We start from the raw sequence: 27,616 nt of genomic DNA, 5'->3' as shown, positions 1-27,616 counted from the left end.
GGGTGGTCAGTGCCCCCCTTGGCACGGTGAGGAGCAGGATTAAGCAGAGAAGGTGAAAGAAAAGGACGCTGGCCCAGGATTTCAGGGCCTGCTCACAAATTTAGACCCTAGGTGGTTTGCCGAAATAAATGAAATGCAGTCGGTGAGTTGCCTTACTAAAAAGTGTGGAAACCATTGTCCTAAGGAAATCTAGAGGGAGCTATGTACTTTGTCAGCACCTCCAGTTTCTGGGACCTCCTAAGGCTCAAGAGGTGCCTATACTCTTGCCCAAGCACTTGAGAAACTAATGGCTAAACTTCTAACTTGCCTTTAGGTGCCTGGTATGCTGACCTTAAAAGACTGACAGAAGGGAAGCCTCACTATAATGAATCTTTAATAAGTGTAAAAGTATGTTGTGAGTGGTGCACTGGGACACTGTAGCTGAGTCAGTAGTCTGGTACACTGTGTAACACATCACCATACTTTCTAAGGATGTAGACGAGGAAAAGGAGGCAGTATTTTTAGAATTAATGATGCACATAGGTTCTGGTACACAGCAACACATCTGAAATGTTGTGATGACAAAATAATATACAGAGCATGAACATGGTATTGAAAAGATCTGCCACATGCTCTAGGGATAGACTGAAGGAAAACAGCCTTCTGACCCCATACAAGTGAATGTGGCTCTTGCTCATATCCAGAGATCCAATGGGAGGCACATGCAAGCATCTGTGGGCAGATTTTGGCTATACACCATAAATATAAAAGTTTAGAATCTCTCTCTTAATAAGGAGGACACTACTGTATTTAAATTAAATCCAGAAAAAGAAGAAAAAAAGTCTTTATGACCACATAATGAAAGCAAAGGTGATTAATGGCAATCAAGTTATATTTTCCCTTATGCCTGTTAGCAGGTACTGCAATAAACATTAAATTTAAATGGTATTCTGAATTAAGTTATGTTTTTCTAGCTACTGCCTGTAATTGCACTTTAGGAGAAGCAGAATAATGTTAACTTAGCAATGCAGGGAAGCATATTGTACTTCTTAGGAATAAAGTAAAATAAACTCACAATGATTACGGCTACATTTCTGTCACTGCTGTCTTGAGAGACATACTGTGTGATTTTCATGATTAAAAACAAATCTATTACTCTTGACATCTTCTGCCCCACTAAATCAGTGAGAGTTTTGCCACTAAGTCCAACTGGAACAGAATCCAGCCCTTTGGGATTTGTGGGTGAATGTGATAATAGCAACTGTCATATTAAAGGCTTGGCTGGATGGTAGAATAGTAGAGAGCAGAAACTCAGGGACAATACCATAGCAACAGAAAGTCAACTAGTGAATAAAGAGGATTGATGATGTTTCTCATTTCCCAAGGTTAATTTAAAAATATCTATACAAAGGGTTAATTTGGTTTAATATTTTTCCTTGCCCTTGGCTCTCACTCTTCCTTCATGGTTCCACCCACCTGAACTAGTTCCTGTCTTCTTTGGCGAACTACCCACTCTCCTTCAAATTCTATTTTAAAACCCATCTCCTAAGGTTATCCCTCATATCTTATTCTCATAGTCAATCTCCTCACTCTCAGGCTAGGTCTACACTACCCGCCTGAATCGGCGGGTAGAAATCGACCTCTTGGGGATCGAATTATCGCGTCTCGTCGGGACGCGACAATCGATCCCCGAATCGACGCTCTTACTCCACCAGCGGAGGTGGGAGTAAGCGCCGTCGACGGGAAGCCGCGGAGGTCGATTTTGCCACCGTCCTTACAGCGGGGTAAGTCGGCTGCGATACGTCGAATTCAGCTACGCTATTCGCGTAGCTGAATTTGCATATCTTAAATCGACCCCCCCCTGTAGTGAAGACCTGCCCTCAGACTCCTAAAAGTGCTGTGAAGAGTTTTGAGTTTGTCTTGTAGCTTTTAATCTTTTCAGGGCAAGGAGAGTTTGTTTGTTAAAACATATATATTTACAGTGAAATATAAATATTTTGTAATAATGATAATAAAATAAGTAAATTCCTGGACTGGCAATAACAGTGAACAGATATGAAGCCAGTAATCACAACACAAGCACAGTTCTAGATATTTAAACTAAAATGAGGAAATTATATAAAACTATCAAACAATGCCTAAGACATGACTTTTCCTTGACTTTTGTGTCATTTGCATTTTTCTCCCTGACATCCTTGTGACCTTTTGGCCATAATATAAGCCATACTGATAAGCCAGAAATTTGAATTTTACCTATATGTAACACAGTGAAATATAAGCTACAATATGTATTTTCCCATTACATGTTTCACTTGTTAGGTCTAAATCTCACCCTTCTACTCTGTACAGAATGGATTTACCTAAGAGTCTATAAGAAAGTACACCTCTACCCCGATATAACGCGACCCGACATAACACGAATTTGGATATAAAGTGGTAAAGCAGCGCTCGGGGGTGGGGCAGTTGCGCACTCCGGTGGATCAAAGGAAGTTCGATATAACACGGTTTCACCCATATAAGATTTTTTGGCTCCCCAGGACAGCGTTATATCGGGGTAGAGGTATAGTAATGAAAAATGGTCTCATGCATTACTGGGCTTTTTAATTTAATAAAATAGCATTTATATTACAAAAATAGAGCAAAAAAATAAATGACAAAATGCATTTTATGTTGCCATTGATATTTAAGTATTTGCTCTACCATGAAGAACGACGGGCTGGCATATTTTTTTTTCTGACCCTTGGCTGCAGAGTTAAGGCTAATGCAATAATTAATTTCAAGGTACACTGAGGGTAAAACGTTCATAAAATGCAAATAAACTTGAAAGTATGTCAGATAACTACTAAGAAGTCAGAACTGCAGAGAAGGTGGATTGAACAGGGCATTCGTTCCACTATTGTCAAAGAATGTTTTATGCTAATAGAAACCTATTTAACAGACACAGGAAAACAGGCCCAGTTGCCTAAGTCTGGTACTGTGAAAGTCCAGCACTGATTTAGGAGATCTGCTTGCCAAAGTAGCTCCACACCTGGTACAACATTCCTGGATCCATCTGGATTGATTGAGATGGTGCCAAGGAATTAGCATCATTGACTCTGGAGAACCACTTGCCAAAGAGAGTCTGTGTCTAGCACAAGAGGCACTGAGATCCCATGATCCACCCAAGTTAACTTAGTCCAGTGATGAGGCCACCTCAAAGAAGGGCATACTACTACTGCTACCAGTTGCTCCTTTACTTCAAATGGTAGAGGTTGGTGCTAAAAGGTCCTGAATTCAAATGCTGATGGTGACTGGGATCAATATGGCTCAGTGATTGATTTTCAGTTTGCTTTCTTAAAAACCACATTACTGAAGATTAAGGATTAATAGTCAATTTCTCAAAAATTAGTAAATTTCTAAATGAAGGTTATGCATATAACTTTCATTTGGTCCCCATGTACATCCACCATATGATTAAGGCTATGATTTAGTCACCGGTAGTTTTAATAAAAGTCATGGACAGGTCATGGGCAATAAACAAAAATTCATGGCCCATGACCTGTCCATGACTTATACTAAAAATACCCCGTTTAAATGGGGGGGGGAGGGGCCACCCTGTGTGTGTGTGTGGGGGGGGCTGCTGCTGGAGGACACGTGTGGGGGGATGCTGCTGGGGAGGGCGCACCTAGGGCTAGCTGCTCCAGCTGCCGGGGGCCACAGACTACAGCTGCTCCAACTGGCTGGCTGGGGACTGCTGCCGGGGCCGTGGACATTCCGGCCAGCGGGCTGGAGACCGCTGCCCAGGGCCGTGGACTGCTGCTGCTCCTGCCAGCCAGGAACCGCTACCCAGGGCCACAGACCGCGGCTGCTCCAGCCCACCGGGAACTGCTGCCCAGGGCTGTGGACCGCGGCAACCACTATCCGGGACCGCGGACCGCGCCTGCTCTGGCTGGCTGACCGGGGACCGCTGCCCGGGGGTGGAGCAGCAGCTGGTGTGGCTGTCCCCGGGGCCGCTCCAGTATCTGGCCCCGGAGCCAGCTGCTTGGGCGGCCCTGGGTCCACCACACTGGCCCCTGGAAAAGTCATGGAGGTTACAGAAAGTCACGGAATCTGTGACTTCTGTGACCGCCGTGACAGACACGGAGCCCTACATATGATACATGATTTGTTCTACAGAACCACTCATTCATTCAGTGCACATGATGGACTGTGAATGAGACAGAGGGGATCAAGAAAAAAAAGTATTTATTTTGTGTTTAAGGCACTGCCCTGCAACCCAGGAGAGTTGGGTTCTATTTCTGGTTCTGACACAGACTTCCTGCGCAAAGCTGGGCAAAACTATATTAATCCATATGGGCAAGGAGGCCAAATTAAGATTACATGGGTAACGTTATATTTACTTTCTTTTTCATGGCTTCAATTTAACATAGTTCCTCCCACTCTTTCAAAAAGGGCAAGGGAACACAGAAGTTCTGAAGGGGATAGAAAAGTTACTTACTTTGTACAGCAAGTGGAATTCTTCAAAAGGTGTCCCGATCTGTATGCACATGTGCTCCCTGCACCTGAGATCAGAAGATTTATGCTAGCAGTCTGCACCTGCACCCTTCTTCTTCTTGTGCTTTGAACTGGGAACACAATGGGTGGCGTGGATTGACCACCTCTCCAGTTACCTTGTTACCATACAAAGTCCTAGGGCAAGGCTCCACAGCAGAAAGGAAGGAGGACGGGTAGTGAAACACAGATAGGGACCACACATCTTGAAGAACTCCAGTTATTGTAGAAGGTAAGAAACCTTTCTTCTTTGAATGATGTGTTACTCCCGGAGGAATTCTGTACCACTGCAGAATTAATGTTCTGTGCAGAATTTCCTTCCCCCCAAGACTGGAGCTGAAGAGCTGCTGGCTGCCACTAGGGGCTGCTGGACCCAGCAGAGCTCGACTCTCCAGCTCGCCAATAGAAGACACTGCTGGGGGAAGAGGGATGGCGCTGGAGGGTTTCGAGCAGCTGCAGTTCCGAAAATGCACTGAAGGAAGGAGGTGGTGTGCAGGAAACTCCATACAGGATGCAGCATCAGGCTGTTTCTCCCTCTGGATCCCTGGACTTTTTGGGTAGGGGGCATGGGTTTCTGGGATGGGGGGGGAACTCTGCAGCTGGGTTCTGGGGGTAGGGGCGAGAGTGTCTGGGATGGGAGGCACCCCACAGCTGGGCTCTGCAGGGGAGGAGGTATGGATATCTGGGCCGGGGGGGGTCTGCGGTTGGGCTCTGGGGAGAGGGGGTATAGGTATCTGGGCTGGGGGGTGCCCCACAGCTGGGCTCTGGTGGGAGGGGATGCATGTGTCTGGGCTGGAGAGGGTGCCCCATGGCTGAGCTCTGGAGGGTGGGGGGAAGAGGACAGATAAACAGGAACTGGGGTTGTCATTGGGGTTTCTTTAACTCTCGACTCCTGGGGTATTTTTTGTTGTTGTCTGTATTTTCACAGACATAGCTGCTGACAGAATTAATTACCAAAATAACTGAAACTAGCGTGATTATATAGTGTTATTTTGAAAAATAAAATATGCAGAATTTTGAAATATTGGGCACAGAATTTTTATTTTTTTGGCGCAGAATTCCCCCAAGAGTGATAGGTACACCATTCTGGGTGACTCATCAGTATTCATTAAGGAGGAAGGTGCGAGGATCGGAGGACTGCTTTGCCAAAGGACGCATCAGTTGTAGAAGCATGCACATGCAAAAACTGTCTCGCAAATGTGTGAACACAGCCCCATGTATCCGCTTTGCTGATATCCAGGAAAGGGATATCTTAAAATCAGGCTACTGATGCAGTCTGGGCTCTAGTTCAGTGGGCTCTCACATACTGTCGTGGAGGGGGTCACTGTTAACTTGTAACAGTAGGAGGCAGCCTGAAATCAATCTGAAATCTTGTGTATAATCTCTGGGAAACTTTCTCACTGTGGAAGACAGTGTAAGATGGATCAGTCATAAGGACCTCCAGTTCACCTGCTCTTCTCGCTGAGGTGATGGCAATCAAAAAGGCAACCTTCATAGACAGGAGGGCTAAGGAGCATGAGGCTAAGGGCTCAAATGGAGCAAATAATGCTAATAGAACTAGACTGAGATTCCATAATGGTGTAGTTATCGGAGAAAAGATTCTGATGAGATCTTTTAGAAACCATACTGTAATAGGATGGCTGAAGACCAAGCAGTTTTCTGCTGGATGTGGCTAAGTGCACTCACAGGGAGCCAAAAGACAGTCCTGAAGTTTTTAAGTGAGAAGATAGTCCAAAATGTCAGGGATGTGAAGCACTCTCTGGGATTATCTGGCAATGTTGGCATCAAATAGAAAAGCTCTTCCACTTTGCTGGATAGCACTTCCTTGTGGAATCCTTCCTAGATTGCTAAGGATAGATTCTACCATCTTTGAGCGTGAGTTTTCCAGGTTCATCATCCATCCAGCTATCAGGCTGTTAGGTGTAGGGATGGTGGATTGGGGTGTTTGATCTTGCCTATGTCCTGAGTCAACAGCTCCAGGAAAAGATGGACACACATGCATGGATGTGCTGAAATCTGGAGTATGCTGGGGAACCAGAATTATCTGGGCCATTTAAGACCAATCAAGATCACTGATGCTCCTTCTTGCTTAACCTTCCTCAGAATTCGAGGTAAGAAAGGAATTGGTGGGATGGTGTAGCCCTGGCCACTGAACTAGAAATGCATCTCTTCTGGAGCCGTGACTTGTGCAGCCCTGGAGCAGTAGACTGGGCATTTCTTCTTGAGACACAAAGAGATCTGAAGATGGGGACCCCCACTGATGAAATATGTTCTTTACCACCATTCATGGTCCCTAAAGATATCCCTACGAAGAATATAAACTAACATCGTAATCATCAGTGATGTTCTGCTGACAGGGTGATTGGGTGGTGGATATACCAGTTCCACAGATTGATTGCTTCTTCGCAAAAAGGGATGGACCTTTCTCCTCCTTGTTTGCAGATGTAATATGCTGCTGGTGATCTTGTTTAACATGACTTGGACATGCAAGGTCTGAATGAACAGTTGGAATTCTTTGCATGCCTCAAGTCCTGCCTGTAGCTCCAGGAGGTTTATGTATAACTGGGATTCCTGGAGGTTCCGTGTAACTTGTGCTATACGTTCATCCAGATTGAACTACAGTGGGGAACAGAGGCACCTATGGTCAGTCTTTATTTGGGTGGGGAAGGGACAAAGGGAACCCCCATACAAACTATCTCTTTGTTCTCCCACCAGGAGAGAGAAGCCTGAACTCTGTGGGATAGCAAGACTAGCTTATCCAGGCTGTGCTTGTTTGGCACATAAATTTTCTGTAACCAAGCCTGAAGACATCGAAGATGAAATTTCACGAAGGATGTCACATAAGTACAAGTACGTGAGGCTATAAGACAGGTTTGAACTGTCATCTGGAGGCTCAGATAAAGTTGAGTGATGAGATCCTCCATAGCTGGAAATCTGTTCTGCAGTACGTATGCTTTGGCATTGACAGAGTCCAGGGTCACCTCCATGAAGTCCACAGTCTGTGTGGGAACTAAATGGACTTGTCTATGTTTACTCAAAGCCCCAAGGAACATATGAAATTGAGTACGGATAAGGTTGTCACCCATACTTCTTGATGAGATTTCTTTGTGCACAAGTAGTCATCTAGATAGGGAAAAACTGACAAGTCATGGTGGCAGAGATGGGCTGCCACTACCAATAGCATTTTTGCCCAAAGGGAACACTTTGTATTGGTAGTGGCCCTGACCCACAATGAATCTCAGGAATCTCCTGTGTGCAGGCTGGATGTCTGTATGGAAATAAGTGTTCTTTAAGTCAAGAGTTATGAACCAACTGTCCTTGTCTAGTGAGGGAGTTATGGAGGCCAAGGTGATCATCCTGAACTTCAAGCTGCAGATGTAGACATCCAACCATCTGAGATCCAAAATGGGTCTCCATTCTCCTTTCTTCTGGGAGACAAGGAACTATTTCAAATAAAATACTTTCCCCCATGGCTCCCAGGTGGAACAGGAAGTTTACTTCTTGCCTGAGCATCCTCTTGTGAGAGGAACCCCTAAGGGGTGACACAGAGGGAAGGTTTGGAGAGGGAAGGGAGAGGAACTCTATGGTGTAATTAGTGGCGATTATTTCCAGGACCCATTTATGTCATTATAAGGGGACAGATCAGGGAAAAGCAAGTTAAGCATCCCCCAAACTGAGTTCCGGAGTCCCAAACAAATAGATGTGGCAGAGGGACTGATCCACAGCTCTCAATGTCCTGTCAAAAGTGTTTCCTGGTGGATGGCTGGGGTTGAAAGGGAGAATCGGGGGAACATTATGTTTGCTACACTGCACTCTCTGCTGCTTCCAGGGCAGCTTGTAAACCATTTGATAGTAGATGGATTGAGGGGCTAGTTGTTTTTTGTAGGGATCAGATTTCTGGTATTTTATCTATGGTGCTAGAGTACAGATGCCCACCAAGTGGAAGGTGGCCCTTGAGTCCTTTAGGGAATGTAGTGATTCATATGTCTTTTCACTAAACAAATTGTTTCCTTCCAAGGGCAGATCCTCCACCGTGGATTGGACTTTTTTGGGAAACTTGGAGGACTAGAGCCACAATGCCTGACACATGACTATAGCAATCACCATTGAGCAGGAAGCTGTATCTGATGCATTGACGGAGGACTGGAGGGCCAATCTGGCTAGCACTTTATCCCCTTCAGTGAGAGCTTGGAATTGCAGCTGACCCTCTTGGAGACATTTGTTAGTGAATTCTGTAAACTTAGTATAATTAATAAAATCATATTATAACATTAAGGCTTCATAGTTCACTATGGAAGTATAAGCCTGCCAAAGTAAAAGACTCTCTTTCAAAAAGGTCTAAGCATTTAGCTTTCTTTTTCAGAAGGTGTAGATCTAGGATGCTATTGTCTGCTTTTTTCAGTGATAGCTGGGACGACTAGTGAATTAGGGTGTGTAAATAAAAATACTGCTCCCTTATATGGCATAAAGTACTTCTGCTTTGTACTTTTTGGAGTGGGGGCACAAGTGGCTTGAGTGTGCCAGTCTGCTGTAGTCAGTTCTCAGAGGGCTTCACTAATTTTAAGTGCCACTTTACTGGGACCAGTGGTCTGGAGAATGTCCAATAGTTGTCCTACAGGGGGGTGTCCTACGCTTCCTCCAGAGGGATTTTGAGTGTAGATCAATAGATCTTGAAATCACCAGTAGTCATCAGGCAGTGATGGCAAGGCTGGTGCAACCGCCTTGTATGGGGATGAAGATGACAACCCTGGTGGAGCTTATGATTCCACCTGATCTGGTTCTCCTCTTCCTCTGTTAGATCTTGTGGAGGTGTAGGATCTTCTCAGAGAGAGGAGGATAGTCTAGATTCCAAGTGGGATCATAAGGATTTGGGATGTTGCATGTATGGACCCCTAGAACTCAATAAGGCCAGTGTGAGGGGTGAAACTGAAATTGGGCTGTTCCCATGGAGAAAGGTCCATAGGTCCTGAGGTGCATAGTCCTTCGTAGGTGAGAGGGACAGTGCCCATGACACTAGATCCTCTGTGTGGTCTGACTCCTTACCTTGATGGGAGAGGTGACGCTCTCCAACTGATGCCCAAGTTGGAGGAGGAGGCTTCAAATCCATGGCACCCATTAGTACTGGGGGGGGGGCTTATTATGCCCCTGCTGGTAGATGGTATTGGTGACAATACATAGGCATGCCCTAAACCACTGATGTGTGGACCTCCCTGGTAAGGATCAGTTCCTAGGAATACCTAGGTCTGTGTACATGGCAACATCCTGAGGTGCAGAGTATTTATGTCCTGACACAAAGGAATGGATTGGACTTCTTTCTTTCTGTGGTGCCAGCACTGTTGGTATTGTTCCAGTCTTTTCATGCTGTGTTGGTATTAATGAAATTGGAGGCCTTCACTGTCATTTTTCTCTTGTCAGTACCAAGGACAGTCCCACTCCTGTGGTTAACATTGGTTTCAGGATGCTCTTTCCCTTCGAAGCCAAGAGAACAGTACACCATACTCCTTGTAAGCTCCTGACACTCCTGTATCGGGGCACAGAGTCTAACTCAACTTGATGGGTGTAGGAGAAGAGGTCTTCTTTTTGGATGAGGATCTAGAGGGGGGTTTCTCTCACTTCTTGCAAGCGTGTTTCCTACTCTCTTTATGTCCCCATTTGGAGAAGTGCTTTGCTTTTCTCTTATCAACTTCGGAACCAGACACCAGTATACTCAGAGGGGCACTTCTCAATGCCTTTGTCTGATGTATGGAGGAGGGGCTGATGGGCCAGGTTCAGAATGGAGCCTCAATAAGACCGTAAGAATGCCCATAGTGGGCAGACCAATGGTCCAACTAGCCCAGTATCCTGACTTACAACAGTGGCCAATGCCAGATGCTTCAAAGGGAATGAACATAACAGGGCAATCCTCAAGTGATCCATCCCCTATTGTCCAGTCTCAGCATCTGGCAGCTAGAGGCTTAGGGACATTCAGCCCATGTGGTTGCATCCCTGACCATCTTGCCTAACAGCCATTGATGGACCTATCTTCTATGAACTTTTCTAATTCTTTTTTTAACCCATTTATAGTTTTGGCCTTTGCAACATCCCCCAGCAATGAGTTTCACAGGTTGACTGTGAATTGTGTGAAGAAATACTTCCTTTTGTTTGTTTTAAACCTGCTATTAATTCAATTGGGTGACCTGTCATGATTATATAGACTTCAATCATGCCCCCCGCCCCTTAGACATCTTTTTCCCAAGCTGAATAGTCCCGGTCTTATTAATCTCTCCTCATATGGAAGCTGTTCCATACCCATAATAATTTTTGATGCCCTTCTCCGTATCTTTTCCAGTTCTAATATATGTTTTTTGAGATGGGGTGACCATAACTGCATTCAGTATTCAAGATGGTGGGTGTACATAGGTTTACATAGTGGTATTCTGATATTTTCTGTCTTGTTATCTATCCCTCTCCTAATGGTTCCTAACATTCTGTTAGGTTTTTTGACTGCTGCTGCATATTGAGCAGAGGTTTTCAGAGAACTATCCACATTGACTTCAATATCTCTTTCCTGAGTGGTAATAGCTAATTTAGATAATTTTGTATGTATAATTGAGATTATGTTTTCCAAATGCATTACTTTGCATTTACCAACACTGAATTTCATCTGCCATTTTGTTGCCCAATCACACAGTTTTGTGATATCACTTTGTAACTCTTCAGAGTCTGCTTTGGATTTAACTATTTTGAATAATTTTGTATCATCTGCAAGCTTTGCCACCTCACTGTTTACCCCTTTTCCCAGATTATTTATGAATATGTTGAATAGCACTGGTTCCAGTAGACTCTTGGGGGACACCACTATTTACTTCTTTCCATTCTGAAAACTGACCAATTATTCCTACCCTTTGCTTCCTATCTTTTAACCAGTTACTGATCCATGACTGCCTATTTTGCTTAAGAGTCTTTGGTCAGGGACTTTATCAAAGGCTTTCTGAAAGTTCAAGTACACTATATCCACTGAATCACCCTTGTCCACATGTTTATTGACTCCCTCAAAGAATTTGAATAGATTAGTCCATAGCTGACGATAGCCTATACTCACAGGCTTGGCAGATTCTGCTTGGAATGGATCCGCAAATGCTCCACTTCGAGGGGATGTGGGTTTTCGAGAGACGACAGCAGAGGCATTTGTAGTGGTCATCACTGATCAGAAAGGCCCAAAGGCAGACCAATTGTATCCCAGGATCCTTGGGCATAGTAGATGCCTCTAAAGGATGGGGGAGAGGTCGGCTAAGGGGAAGACCCTGAAGTTTGGAACCACTAAAAACTACACTAATTTTAAAACTGTCTAAAATGTATTTATCTAAAAACTATTTATACATAATTACAAGTTTGAAGAATGCTTGCTAATGCTGCAGATGCTGAAGAGGTTCCATCTCAGACTACAGGTAGTAGAAAGGAACTGGAGAGGCAGTTAGTTTGCACTGTCCCTTATGCCCTCTGTTCAGCGCATGAGGAGGAGAAGGGTACAAGTGTGGACAAACAGATGCTGCTAGCAAAAATCTTCCAGCCTCAAGCACATGCCCATCTAAAGTGGACTACACATAGGTACCATCACCTGAAGAATCTAATTTTTTTTTGAGGGATTAGAGTATGTTTTCCTCTGAGTTCTTTCTTGGCTACAGATCCAATTGCTGATGATGGTTAACTACACCAGTTGCTAAAAGAAATTCAAGTTCATTCTCTACTCAAAAGCAAAGCAATTTGTATTTATTTATATTCTTTAATATCCCCCTCTCCTCTCCCCACTATCTCACTTCCAAGGAGTTGTTCAATGGATCCAATCCTCTCCTCTGGAAATATATTTTGGCTCCAATCCAATCTTCCAATCCCTCATATGTGGCCTCTTTCCCTCCTCTCTTTGTTGCCCCATGTTCCCCTATTGCATTTTTTACACCACATCTTTGTCTATCCCAGTTTTTCTCATCCTTTTCAGGGTGTCAACTCTGTATCCAAAATCAAAAATGTTCATGACACCCTTCATTTACTATAAAAGTAAGGCTAAAAATGTATCAGTGCTAACAACAAACGTATATAATTTATTTGTGTGTTTAAGAGATTATCAAAGGATACTTGACCTTATACAGTAAGGGTGCGATATTTTCTTTGCTTGAGACTGTAATACAATTGTGAACCCTGATAATTTTTATGACCCTCCTCATGGTCACAACAAGACAGCTGAGGCTTTTAATATAGCACCCCTCCACTGGCTAGCCTAAATGACTGAACAGTTAAGCAGGGATAGAGATGAGGTCTAGCAAACTGTCTCTTCTGCATCGTGTTATTTATGCTGGGGCAGTGGAATCCAAAGCAACTTTCTTCACCCCAGATCTTCAGTGACTAAAAGTAAGCATGGACGTGGCCTGTTTATCTCTCTCCTTTTCTGGGAAGGAGCTGATTGAGAAGCTACATCACTATTGCTAGAGGTGGGATCTATTACTTCCTCCCTTGCTCATGTCCATTTGTGACTGCCACAATCACAAATTAGATTACTTGTGTCTGCAGTACTACAGACCTTATCAATATGTACTGGCATATTTTGCAGTACTGGCGGCAGCATTTCATAGCTTGTGGCAATGCCTCTCTGTGAAATTAAAAAAACATGTCACAAACTGGCTTTACAGATGTCACATGCCACCTCAGTGGACAAGTCAGAGCATGATGTGTTCCCCTACATTTGTTGAGAAACATGTCACAGTCCAATCTAACTTTTATAAGCAATTTTCCATTGAGTCTTTTCTCTCACACTTGGTGTTATGAAACGGTTAAATAAAATGAAGAATATGTCCATCTTATATTACTTACATGGAATTATACATGGATGGCTTATTAAATGCAGGGTATTTTTGATATTACATCTGCAGAGATGGGAAAACCACATATATGAATAAGTGTAATCCAGTCATAGCTTTATGGAGCCAAAATTCTCTAGCAAGTGTCCCTAGGTGCTGCATTTTACATTCAGTTTGCTGAGTTAGCTGAAATGTGTGGAATATCACCAGTAGGCAAAGAGATCCCTATTGACTATGTATAGAAGGAGGCTCCTGTGCATTGTTTATTTCAGCAAGCATATGAACTAGCTCATGCCCATGAAATGTAGAACAGTTTCACTTGTTTTCAACAATAGTATGTGAATAATGTGTAGGGTTGAAAACTCTCTCTTCTTGGAAAGTTACATTCTTTTTTTAAATTAGACATGCCTATATTTCTGAATGTGTCTTTGGCACGAATAGTCCAGTAAAGTTATCTTTTTGTGACATTCAGACTCATAAGTGTTTTAGCTCTTTGGGGCTTACAAGCCCTTGGTATTTTACTTTCGTTTACCACTCTTCTACAGTCTCTCCTTCTCACAGAGATGTCTCACATTTAATACTGCCTAAAATCTAATAAAGCCACTTCAAAATTTTAGCTGATGTTAACATTGCAATTACATCCATTATCTTCAAATTATTGTACCAACTTTTCCCCAAATCCCAAACAGACATTGATATATAAAAAATATGTTTGATTGTAATAACTAGAAATGCTGACTCAAAGTCTGTGACTGAGCACTTTTAATCTTGAAGTTTTATAAATGTGATTATTATTTAAAAAATTCTATGCCAGAAGCCTACCTCTGAATCACTTATTTATATAAACAGACCAGTGTGTATGACCAATGAAGAAAAAACAAAATTCAGCTAGGAAACAGATTGGTCTGCCATGCATGAGACTTGAGCTGGATTCCTAGACAGGTCTCCAGGCTGACAGGGAGACTGGAAATGCTGCTTTGGGAGTTGTATTCTGCCACAGGGGAAAAGAATTTCTCCTATTACTCAGCAGTCAAATTTCTTGCATTGTTCACAGTGGCTTCAGTCCAAGTAAGAGCTACTTCAAAGGCTTTATTCAGCTTAAGCTGTGGCTTGGACTGAAATTTAACAAGCCTGTTTCAACAAAGGCAATGAAGATTTACGGATCATAAGCCCCTCTGGGTTTGATTATTAATTTACATTGATAAAAAAGAATAACTTCCCCCTTGATATTTTCCTCCCTTGTCTGGGCATATGGATCAGAGAGCAACAAATATGGCTTTCAAAAGTTAGATTTGTACATTTATCGTTCCATAATCACAGTGGTTTAAACTTCTTATTAACCAAACAGGACAGTAATTTCAGTTCTACTGATTTTCATATTGCAGATATAAAGCCTATTTTTGTATTAACTTGATAAGTTAGTTTTTATCATAGATCCTGAAAGAGCTCATAAAGCCATTCATTGGCTCAGAGGTACCAATATTCATAAACTGGTCATAGACACAGAAGTAGCAGAAAATACATTAAGGTCCTGATCCAACTCTCATTGAAGTCAATGAGTTTTCTTAACGACATCAATAGAAGAAGCACTCTCCCATAATTAGGTAAATCTAGATTTATATAATGCTTAATGTTCAATATTTGTGAAATTAAATAACTTAAATGAACAGGATCATAATAGATTGTATAAGAGGAAGAGATTGTAGAGGCACTTAGGAAAATGAAAAAGGAGAAAGCACCTAGGCTGGATGATGTATCGGAGGATATTTAAGTTATTGGGAAACGAAAGTGTCAAGTATTTTACAAGTCTATTCAATGATATACTTAAAAAAGAGAAAATGTCGCATGAATGGCATAAAACCTTTGTGGTTCACATTTTTAAACATAAAGGAGATACTGCAGTGTGTGGTAATTATTGCCCAATTAAGATGACATCAGATCCCATGAAAGCACAGGAGAAGATTATTGAAAAATATCTGTGTGGAACTGGAAATTTGGAAGGGTCAGCATTGATTTACGCTGGGATGGAGTACAATTGATGTCATATTTGTTCTTTGAATCCTCATGGAAAAGTTCAGAGAAAAGAGAAGGTAACTGGGTATGGTCCTTGTGGATTTGGAGAAGTCGTACAATTGGGTACCAAGAGATTACTTTGGTGAAGTTTGTGAAGGAGAGCACAGAGGGATATGGCTGTCTTATCCGGGATATGGATGATGGAGTGATTACCGTAGTCAAAATCAAATGGGGCTCACAGCAAAGAATTTCCAGGAAACATTGGCCTTTATCAGGGCTCAGCCCAGAGCTCTGTTTTGTTTGCAGTTGTTCTGGGTGTGATAAGTGAGAATATATGAAGGGAGCCACCTTGGAGTGTGTGATTTGCTTAAGACTTAGGGTATGTCTACACTGCAAAAAAAAAAAAAAGTGTCTCAGCAAGTCTCAGAGCCTGGGTCAACTGACTCTGGCTCACTGAAATTGCACTATGGGGCTTAAAACAACAGTGGGCTGCAGACCATGCTCTGAAACTCAACAAAGCAGAAGGGCCTCAGAGCCCTTTCTCCAGCTTGAGTGGGAATATCTACCCTGCTATTTGTAGCCCCACAATGTGAACCCTGGGAGCCCGAGTCAGTTGATCCGGGCTCTGAGCTGCTGCTGTGCAGGGTTTTTTTGCAGTGGAGATGTACCCTTAAGAAATATGCGCTGAAGATTGTGAGACTTTGCAGACCAACTTTGAAAAGTGGGCAACAAAGTTTTGGGCAAGCGGGACTTACAGTGAGCATCAGTAAGACTGAGGCTTTGATAACTTGAGGAAGGAGGACTCATCATAAAGGATATTACAGGCTTAGAAGAGTGAAATAATGTAAATACCTAGGATCAATAGTTGCTGATAATGGTGCCTTTCTGAGTGATGCCTGGCATCATACCAAATTGCTTGGTGCAAGTGGCTTGAGCTGACCCCAGTTGTCTGTGCTAAAAAGATGCCAATAAAGTTAAAAGGTACAGTATATAGAACTGTAATTCAACCCATCCTAAAGTATGGAATAGAGAGTTGGCCCGCCAGAAGAAAAGAAATCAGTATGCTCTCCACTACAGAAATGAAGATGCTGAGATGATCAAATGGTTCTACACTCTGACAGGAAATGAAACAAGGATGTAAGGTACCTAATGCAGATTGCCTCAATCGAACACAAATTGAGGGAGGCTAGGCTACAATGGTATGGACATGTTCAGTGGAAACCTGAGAGGTATATTGGTAGGATAGCTCTTGCAATGATCGTGGATGGAAAATGACCAAAGGAGAGGCCAAAGGCTTGGTACATGGACCAGATATCAGCGGACATTAGAGAGACCAATTTACACGACATGAGCATGAGTCTTGGAAGAAGGCTATAAAACTCACCGACCCCGAATAGGGAAGTGGCAAGAAAGAAGAGGAAGAAACAACTTAAATGATAATTTAACAGACAATGAGGCAAAATATAAAACCATTTAAAAATAGGACAGACAGAGAAAAAACATTATTTTTCCCACTTTTTTGTCTTTATGTCATCTGTTTAGACAGATAATAAATACCTGTTTCTGCTTGAAGTGTTTAGTAATCCTTTGATCACTACCTAAATACAAATACATGATATCATAATAACTAACAACAACAAAAAATTTAAATGCTAAATAAGGTAAATTATGCTTGATGGGGAGGAAAACAGAGAATATACAATACACATGTTGGAAATTAAGTGTGAACTACAGGCTTTTACAGCTTATATTTTATATACCTTAAAAATTTGACATTTCTGATTTATCGTCTTTTTTTTTTTAAAAGGTATTTCAACTGCTATTCTGCTGAAAAATACTTGCAAAGTACTTAATTTTTTTAGATCCTATCTAAAGAATGAGACTTTCAATTAAATTGCTCTGAAGGTTTAAGCTGTTACCAGAAACCACTGATAAAAATAAAGCTTTATATTGTACAGTTGGGCATAGTCCATATATAACCAACAAAACAGACATCCAGATTTATGGTGATAATAATCATATAAACTAGAACTTACCTATAAAGTAGGATAGCAGTATTGCCAGTAGCACTGAGACTCCTACAGCACAGAGTGCAGTACATTTCCAGCTACAGTACTTTGAAGACTTCTTGAATTTAAAAGCACTTCTTGATAGTGTATTTCTAGGTAGTGGCCGAGTAGGGGGGGAATAAACAGAGCCAGATGCCATTGTGTAACCTGGTGTTGCAGTACTGAACAGTGGTGTTGTCCCTGTTCCTGTTTTGAATAAGAAATGCCTGTGGAAGAAAAAGACTATATTAAAACACAATAATAAATAAACAAATGGAACAGGCAGAGACATTTTTGGTTCTCCTTAAAGCTGTTTGCCTTTTTTTCTTAATATCTTAAATTTTTTTTCAACCTACATAAATTCTTGAAACCAATACACTGCAAAACACTTACATAGAAAAAACAGCATATTTTTAAAGTACAAGTGAAAATATTTGTGATACATACTCTGTCCACAGAGGGACCAGAACCATACTAACTACAATAATGTAGGCAGTGTAGCTAGCAGAGTTCTTGCCAAATTCCCTGACAAGTGTGGACAGGCATTTTTTCGTCTGAATCCTATGTTATAAAACTATGTCACATACTACAGTGATCAGGATTAAAAAGTCAATGTTTTCCAGATACCACACCTCTATCACAATTGTTTCTTAGTCTAAATACAGGGTGTGACAGATATTGAAACCCCATGCAGTATCTTTGGATACTCCTGTGTTAAAATTATGTATGGTTTCATGTATGACTATGTTCTGCTCCATCGGTGAGAATTACCAGAGTTCCTCCAGGAACTAAAAACAGTGGGGGTGATTACCTTGGGGATTGTCGGTAACTCCAGAGAAGCACGACCTTGGGTCGTTAAATATATTGGTCCAGAGAGTAGGAGACAAAGAAAGGGCTTTTGGTATAAAAGGATGAGCTTGAACAGACCCAGGGTCTTCTTTCTGACCCAGGAAATGAACAGAACCTTCTGTCCAATGGGGCTCCCAAATCCTTTCAAAAGAGTGGGAATGCTTTGGCCTAAGAGGGTCCCATAAGATTGATGAGTGACTCCTGGTATATTTATTATGTTTTCTCTATAATGCTTTTACCTTAAGAACAAATGTGCTTGCTTAGAAAGAGCTGCATAGTAACTTGGAATTGCTGGCAATATACTGTTCATAGCCCTTGGAGAAAAAGCAATGCACAGGCACTGGTCTTTACCATAGTGTAAGGCAGGGAGCTGTGCCCTTCCAAAATCCCTAGTCAGACAGGAGAGGGACAAGGCTCTTTGCCCAGAGACCCGTAACAGCTGGAGACCTAAGACCTGATTGGGCACTCCAAGAGCAGACTAGGGACAAGGGGGATAATGGTGCAATTACCCTGATACAGGGAAAACAGCAGCATCTCAAATATAACTGCATGGCAGCATAAGGAACTTCACTTGTAAACAATATTAAGGCTACTGGTAATGACGGCAGATCTGGGAACACCAAAGAAGCCCACCACATAGCATTTAGCTTCAGAAAGGGGAACTACACAAAAATGAGGAAGCTAGTTAAACAGAAATTAAAAGGTACAGTCCCAAAAGTGAAATGCCTGCAAGCTGCATGGAAACTTTTTTAAAACACCATAATAAAGCCTCAAATTAACTGTATATTCCAAATTAAAAAAACATAGTAAGAGGACCAAAAAAGTGCCACCATGATTAAACAACAAAGTAAAAGAAGTGGTTAGAGGCAAAAAGGCATCCTTTAAAAACTGGAAGTTAAATCCTACTGAGGAAAATAGAAAGGAGCATAAATTCTGGCAAGTCAAGTGTAAAAGTATAATTAGGCAGGACAAAAGAGAATTTGAAGAGCAACTAGCCAAAGACTCAAAAACTAAAAGCAAAAATTTTTTTAGTACATCATAAGCAGTAAGCCTGCTAAACATTCAGTGGAGCCATTGGTCGATCGAGGTGCTAAAGGAGCACTCAAGGAAGATAAACCCACTGCAGAGAAACTAAATGAATTCTTTGCATCATTCTTCACACCTGAGCCATTCTTTTTAGGTGACAAGTCTAAGGAACTGTCTCAGATTGAGGTGTCATTTCAGGAGGGTTTGGAACAAACTGATAAATTAAACAGTAATAAGTCACCAGGACTAGACGCTATTCACCCAAGAATTCTGAAGGAATTCAAATATGAAATGCAGAACTACTAACTGTGGTATGTAAAGCATCATTTAAATCAGCTTCTGTACCAGATGACTGGAGGATAGCTAATGTGATGCCAATTTTTAAAAAAGGCTCCAGAGTCGACCATGGCAATGACAGGCGGGTAAGCCTAACTTCAGTATCAAGCAAACTGGTTGAAACTATAGTAAAGAACAGAATTATCAGACACATAGATGAACAAAATTTGTTGGCAGAGAATCAACACGTTTTTTGTAAAAGGACATCATGCCACACCAATCTATTAAAATTCTTTGAAGGGGTCAACAAATGTGAACAAGGGTGACCCAGTGGATACAGTGTACTTGGACTTTCAGAAAGTCTTTGACAAGGTCCCTGACCGAAGGTTCTTAAGCAAACTAAGCAGTCATCGATCCGTAACTGGTTAAAAGATAGGAAACAAATGGTAGGAATATATGGTCAGCTTTCAGAATAGAGAGAGGTAAATAGTGGTGTCCCCCAGGGGTCTGTACTGGGACCAGTGCTGTTCAACATATTCATAAATGATCTGGAGAAAGGGGTAAACAGTGAGGTGGCAAAATTTGCAGATGATACAAAATTGCTCAAGATAGTTAAGTCCAAATCAGACTGTAAAGAGTTACAAAGGGATCTCACAAAACTGAGTTACTGGCAACAAAATGGCAGATGAAATTCAGTGTTGACAAATGCAAAGTAATGCACATTAGAAACATAATCCCAGCAATACATACAAAATGACCACTCAGGAAAGAGATCTTGAAGTAACTGTGGATAGTTCTCTGAAAACATCTGCTCAATATGCAATGGCAGTGAAAAAGCTAACAGAATGTTAGGAATTATTAGGAAAGGGATAGATAATAAGACAGAAAATCATAATGCCTCTATATAAATCTAGCTATACCCACATCTTGAATATTGTGTGCAGATCTGGTCGTCCAATCTTAATAAAGATATATTAGAATTGGGAAAGGTATAGAGAAGGGCAACAAAAATGATTAGGGGTATGGAACAGCTTCCATATGAGGAGAGATTAAAAAGACTGGGACTTTGCAGCTTGGAAAAGAGACGGCTAAGGGGAGATATGATTGAGGTCTATAAAATCATGACTGGTGTGGAGAAAGTAAATAAGGAAGTGTTATTTACTCCTTCACGTAACATAAGAACTAGGGGTCACCCAATGAAATTAATAGGCAGCAGGTTTAAAACAAACTAAAGGAAGTATTTCTTCACACAACGCACAGTCAACCTGTGGAATCATTGACAGGATATGTTGTGAAGGCCAAAACTATAACAGGGTTCAAAAAAGAACTAGAAAAGTTCATGGAGGATAGGTCCATCAATGGCTATTCACCAGGATGGTCAGGGATGCAACACCATGCTGTGAGTGTCCTTAGCGTCTGTTTGCCAGAAGCTGGGAGTGGACGACAGGAGATGGATCACTTGACAATTGCCCTGTTCTTTCTCTCTGGGGCACCTGGCATTGACCACTGTCAGAAGACAGGATACTGGGCTAGATGGACCATCGGTCTGACACAGTATGGCTGTTTTTTGTGCTGAATGACAAACATGGCGAAAGATTTTTTATGTTAATGTATGCCACTTTGGGTGGCCAAAGCACATTCAATAGCATTATACTAATAATGCTGTTTTTAAAACAAACTTCCATGCAAAATATGCAGTTGGTTTGGCTGGACTGATCTGCCATTTTAAGCATTCTTCTGGTGCTGTTTCTAGGCTCCAAAGGCTGCAAATGGGTCTTACCAAGCTGTCAAATTGGACTCCATATATTCTATCCTACAAAAGCTTGGTAGAGAAAAACCAGGCTCTAATCACTTTTTTCTCAGAAAAAGTGAAAGCTGAGGTGCTTGTACAGCAGAGCCTAGCAGAGACTCTGATCCAAATACTTAAGCCCTTTGAGGAGTTAATCTCACTGATAAATTTGGGAGACGCCTGGGTATCTGTGATGGTGCCAGCTGTCAAGGCTCTGACAGTCTACCTCAGGCATCAAGGAAATAAAAGAAAATTCTGTCTTTTGTATTTGAGAGTTCAGCACTGTGGAATCTGAGGTAAGCACACAGTGTGGCTTCTCACTGTAAGCTCTTCCCCCTTCTGCTCTAAATCACATCAATACAATACCAGAGTGGCCACACACACAGGCTGGCTGAAGAATGTCAGGCAAAAAATACCAAAAGAGGTGAAATAAAGACAAAAGAAACAACTCTTGGTGAAGGAAATTTGTTTGGATCTCTCTATTTCTAATGAGTGGAGTTACTAGGTAAATGTCATTGCAGTCTCTCCAGGGGTATTAACTCAAAATGTTAAATATTGAAAGTATAACACTATCAGACTTCCATGTCTTGTACACCTATTTCTTTCCTCTGACCCCTTGCTAACTAATGTTTCCTATGAGATGTTCAGAAGGATGCTATGTCTGACAACAAATCCAGGCTGTTTCCAGATAGTGTGGAAAGCCTTGTACTCTCAGAATATAATTTGCCCACAATTGATTTTACCCACCTGCCTATGCTTTTATAGCATGTTCATCAGAAAGGTATCTGAGCAATTAATTTCTAAAGATTAAACTGTGTATATTGTACTTCACCAGGCATTGACTTAAACGACAAATTATAGTCTGTCTCATCTCACAGAAAGCTTATATCATCTATAATTGCAGATCTTCATTTAAAAATTGATTATCTTACAAGCACTTACTTGATTTGCATGCAAGTGACAATTTTAATATTTTATTAAAACTTAGACGGCAGAATTCTAATAAAAAACATTGGCACTTCTCAAAGTAATGCTATCCAGTGTTTAATTAAATGAATCAATTCACTTCTCCATTTTTATCATGATGTAAAATATATTTCTATTTAAAAATTTAGCTGATATTTGATCATTTTAGGGGCTCAAGTTTTTAGTATCCAGCAATTCCAAAACACAGATTTGTCACAGCTCTACTGTATTTAAAAGAGTTTGTTATTTTATAAAAACAAACTCTTGGGGGCAAAGACTGAGTTGGCAGCTAAGAAGTAGGTGGGTGTTCCTGATTATTTTATCAATAGCAGCCACTTTTTTTAGTTTCTTTCACTGAATGACTGAAAGAAAAAATAAATATGTCATCAAAATCTTCAGAGATGCTGAATCTGGAGATATGAACATATGAATAAAAGTAAAATAAAAAAACTGAACCTATGGCATCTCTCAGCACCATGTGATTGGCTGCACCTGCTGACATTTCTAGACAGTTTTTGGTCCAAAGAATACTGGAGTGGTTTCACTCCCAACAATATCCCAAGATATTCTCTGTGCTGCCATTTACCCTGTGGAAAATAAAACTGAGGTAACCTCAGCTAAATTTACTAATTTGGAAGCCAGGATGGAAAAAAATACATGATGAAAAAGTGCAGGAGTTGGACAGCAAGATCAACTTAATTGAAAATTGCATCTTCTGAACTATGGGAACAGATTACAAAACCATTCAAGGATGTTATGGTGCAGACCATCAACGGGAATACTCAACAAGCCAAGTAAGATCCAGAAAAGTAAGTGGTAGGTGTTCATCAAAGGGAAGGTGATTCAGAACTGCTTTCTTTTTATGAAAATCTTATACCAAAAACTCTCACTTTAGATACTGAAGAAAATCCTATCCACTATATAAAACCCTACCGCATTCAGAGGAGTACAATATTACTCATGTCTGTATTACTATATTAGGAAGAAACATTTTAATTAGGGCTGTCAATTAATTGCAGTTAACTCACGTGATTAACTCAAAAAAATTAATCACGATTTGAAAAATTAATCATGATAAATCACATTGTTAAACAATAGAATACCAATTGAAATTTATTAAATATTTAGGATGTTTTTATACATTTTCAAATATATTGATTTCTAGTCCTTCTTCAGCCAATCGCTAAGAGAAACAAGTTTGTTTACATTTACGGGAGATACTACTGCCTGCTTCTTATTTACAATGTCACCTGAAAGTGAGAACAGGCATTTGTATGGCACTTTTGTAGCCAGTGTTGCAAGGTATTTATGTGCCAGATATGCTAAACATTTGTATGCCCCCTCATGCTCTGGCCACCATTCCAGAGGATATGCTTCCATACTGATGATTCTCGTTAAAAAAATAATCCATTAATTAAATTTCTGACTGAACTCCTTGGGGGAGAATTGTATGTCTCCTGTTCTATTTTACCCGCATTCTGCCATATATTTCATGGTATAACGGTCTTGGTTGATGACCTAGCACATGTTCATTTTAAGAATAAGTGAAGAAACAGATTGACAGAGCCAGAAGAGTACCCAGAAGTCACCTACTACAGGACAGGCCCAACAATGGAAGTAACAGAACACCATTAGCCGTCACCTTCAGCCCCCAACTAAAACTCTCCAGTGCATCATCAAGGATCTACAACCTATCCTGAAGATCTTGGGAGACAGGCCAGTCCTCACTTACAGACAGCCCCCCAACCTGAAGCAAATACTCACCAGCAACCACACACCACACAAGAAAAACACTAACCCAGAAACCTATCCTTGCAACAAAGCCCGTTGCCAACTCTGTCCACATATCTATTCAAGGAACATCATCATAGGACCTAATCACATCAGCCATACCATCAGGGGCTCGTTCACCTGCACATCTAACAATGTGATATATGCCATCATGTGCCAGCAATGCTCCTCTGCCATGTATATTGGCCAAACCAGACAGTCTCTACACAAAAGAATAAATGGACACAAATCAGACATCAAGACTTATAACATTCAAAAACAAGTTGGAGAACACTTCAACCTTCCTGGACACTCAATTACAGACCTAAAAGTCGCAATTCTTCAACAAAAAAACTTCAAAAATAGACTCCAACGAGAAATTGCAGAACTGGAATTAATTTGCAAACTGGACACCATTAAATTATAGATTCATAGATTCATAGATTCATAGATTCTAGGACTGGAAGGGACCTCGAGAGGTCATCGAGTCCAGTCCCCTGCCCGCATGGCAGGACCAAATACTGTCTAGACCATCCCTGATAGACATTTATCTAACCTACTCTTAAATATCTCCAGAGATGGAGATTCCACAACCTCCCTAGGCAATTTATTCCAGTGTTTAAACACCCTGACAGTTAGGAACTTTTTCCTAATGTCCAACCTAAACCTCCCTTGCTGCAGTTTAAGCCCATTGCTTCTTGTTCTATCCTCAGAGGCTAAGGTGAACAAGTTTTCTCCCTCCTCCTTATGACACCCTTTTAGATACCTGAAAACTGCTATCATGTCCCCTCTCAGTCTTCTCTTTTCCAAACTAAACAAACCCAATTCTTTCAGCCTTCCTTCATAGGTCATGTTCTCAAGACCTTTAATCATTCTTGTTGCTCTTCTCTGGACCCTCTCCAATTTCTCCACATCTTTCTTGAAATGCGGTGCCCAGAACTGGACACAATACTCCAGCTGAGGCCTAACCAGAGCAGAGTAGAGCGGAAGAATGACTTCTCGTGTCTTGCTCACAACACACCTGTTAATACATCCCAGAATCACGTTTGCTTTTTTTGCAACAGCATCACACTGTTGACTCATATTTAGCTTGTGGTCCACTATAACCCCTAGATCCCTTTCTGCCGTACTCCTTCCTAGACAGTCTCTTCCCATTCTGTATGTGTGAAACTGATTTTTCCTTCCTAAGTGGAGCACTTTGCATTTGTCTTTGTTAAACTTCATCCTGTTTAACTCAGACCATTTCTCCAATTTGTCCAGATCATTTTGAATTATGACCCTGTCCTCCAAAGCAGTTGCAATCCCTCCCAGTTTGGTATCATCCGCAAACTTAATAATCGTACTTTCTATACCAATATCTAAGTCGTTAATGAAGATATTGAACAGAGCCGGTCCCAAAACAGACCCCTGCGGAACCCCACTCGTTATGCCTTTCCAGCAGGATTGGGAACCATTAATAACAACTCTCTGAGTACGGTTATCCAGCCAGTTATGCACCCACCTTATAGTAGCCCCATCTAAATTGTATTTGCCTAGTTTGTCGATAAGAATATCATGCGAGACCGTATCAAATGCCTTACTAAAGTCTAGGTATACCACATCCACAGCTTCTCCCTTATCCACAAGACTCGTTATCCTATCGAAGAAAGCTATCAGATTGGTTTGACATGATTTGTTCTTTACAAATCCATGCTGGCTGTTCCCTATCACCTTACCACCTTCCAAGTGTTTGCAGATGATTTCCTTAATTACTTGCTCCATTATCTTCCCTGGCACAGAAGTTAAACTAACTGGTCTGTAGTTTCCTGGGTTGTTTTTATTTCCCTTTTTATAGATGGGCACTATATTTGCCCTTTTCCAGTCTTCTGGAATCTCTCCCGTCTCCCATGATTTTCCAAAGATAATAGCTAGAGGCTCAGATACCTCCTCTATTAGCTCCTTGAGTATTCTAGGATGCATTTCATCAGGCCCTGGTGACTTGCAGGCATCTAACTTTTCTAAGTGATTTTTAACTTGTTCTTTTTTTATTTTATCTGCTAAACCTACCCCCTTCCCATTAGCATTCACTAGGTTAGGCATTCCTTCAGACTTCTCGGTGAAGACCGAAACAAAGAAGTCATTAAGCATCTCTGCCATTTCCAAGTTTCCTGTTACTGTTTCTCCCTCTTCACTAAGCAGTGGGCCTACCCTGTCTTTGGTCTTCCTCTTGCTTCTAATGTATTGATAAAAAGTCTTCTTGTTCCCCTTTATTCCCGTAGCTAGTTTGAGCTCATTTTGTGCCTTTGCCTTTCTAATCTTGCCCCTGCATTCCTGTGTTGTTTGCCTATATTCATCCTTTGTAATCTGTCCTAGTTTCCATTTTTTATATGACTCCTTTTTATTTTTTAGATCATGCAAGATCTCGTGGTTAAGCCAAGGTGGTCTTTTGCCACATTTTCTATCTTTCCTAACCAGCGGAATAGCTTGCTTTTGGGCCCTTAATAGTGTCCCTTTGAAAAACTGCCAACTCTCCTCAGTTGTTTTTCCCCTCAGTCTTGATTCCCATGGGACCTTACCTATCAGCTCTCTGAGCTTACCAAAATCCGCCTTCCTGAAATCCATTGTCTCTATTTTGCTGTTCTCCCTTCTACCCTTCCTTAGAATTGCAAACTCTATGATTTCATGATCACTTTCACCCAAGCTGCCTTCTACTTTCAAATTCTCAACGAGTTCCTCCCTATTTGTTAAAATCAAGTCTAGAACAGCTTCACCCCTAGTAGCTTTTTCAACCTTCTGAAATAAAAAGTTGTCTGCAATGCAGTCCAAGAATTTGTTGGATAGTCTGTGCCCCGCTGTGTTATTTTCCCAACATATATCCGGATAGTTGAAGTCCCCCATCACCACCAAATCTTGGGCTTTGGATGATTTTGTTAGTTGTTTAAAAAAAGCCTCATCCACCTCTTCCACCTGGTTAGGTGGCCTGTAGTAGACTCCTAGCATGACATCACCCTTGTTTTTTACCCCTTTTAGCCTAACCCAGAGACTCTCAACACTTCCGTCTCCTATGTCCATCTCTACCTCAGTCCAAGTGTGTACATTTTTAATATATAAGGCAACACCTCCTCCCTTTTTCCCCTGTCTATCCTTCCTGAGCAAGCTGTATCCATCCACACCAACATTCCAATCATGTGTATTATCCCACCAAGTTTCAGTGATGCCAACAATGTCATAGTTGTATTTATTTATTAGCACTTCCAGTTCTTCCTGCTTATTACCCATACTTCTCGCATTTGTATATAGGCATCTAAGATACTGGTTTGATCTTTCCTCCCGGTTTTGTCCTGACCCTCCTTTCTCTCTGCCAATATAGCCCACACTCCCTCTCGTTTCCGACCCATCTCCCAGGTCTCCATGTTCCCCACTTACCTGCGGGCTTTGCTCACCTGTCCCCGTCGAACCTAGTTTAAAGCCCTCCTCACTAGGTTAGCCAGTCTGTGTCCAAATAGGGTCTTTCCCCTCCTCGAAAGGTGAACGCCATCTCTGCCTAGCAGTCCTTCCTC

The 27,616-nt window shown here is 41.5% G+C and overlaps 1 protein-coding gene across 4 annotated transcripts in view; it reads right to left on the bottom strand.

Moving 5' to 3' along the window:
* Window positions 1-27,616, bottom strand: part of TENM3 (teneurin transmembrane protein 3) — a 665,511-nt gene that overhangs the window by 158,537 nt on the left and 479,358 nt on the right. For all 4 annotated transcript variants that reach the window (XM_024194541.2, XM_024194516.2, XM_024194527.2 and 1 more), the window contains one exon: window positions 17,390-17,628. In XM_024194541.2, the coding sequence (XP_024050309.1) occupies window positions 17,390-17,628 (239 nt within the window). The remainder of the gene's footprint in view (window positions 1-17,389; window positions 17,629-27,616) is intronic.

The sequence above is a fragment of the Terrapene carolina genome, unplaced genomic scaffold (assembly GCF_002925995.2).
Source record: "Terrapene carolina triunguis isolate 2854851 unplaced genomic scaffold, T_m_triunguis-2.0 Scaffold66, whole genome shotgun sequence".
NCBI classification, from domain to species: Eukaryota; Metazoa; Chordata; order Testudines; family Emydidae; genus Terrapene; species Terrapene triunguis.
The sequence above is the reverse complement of the archived record's forward strand: the minus strand, read 5'-3'. Positions and strand labels throughout refer to the sequence as shown.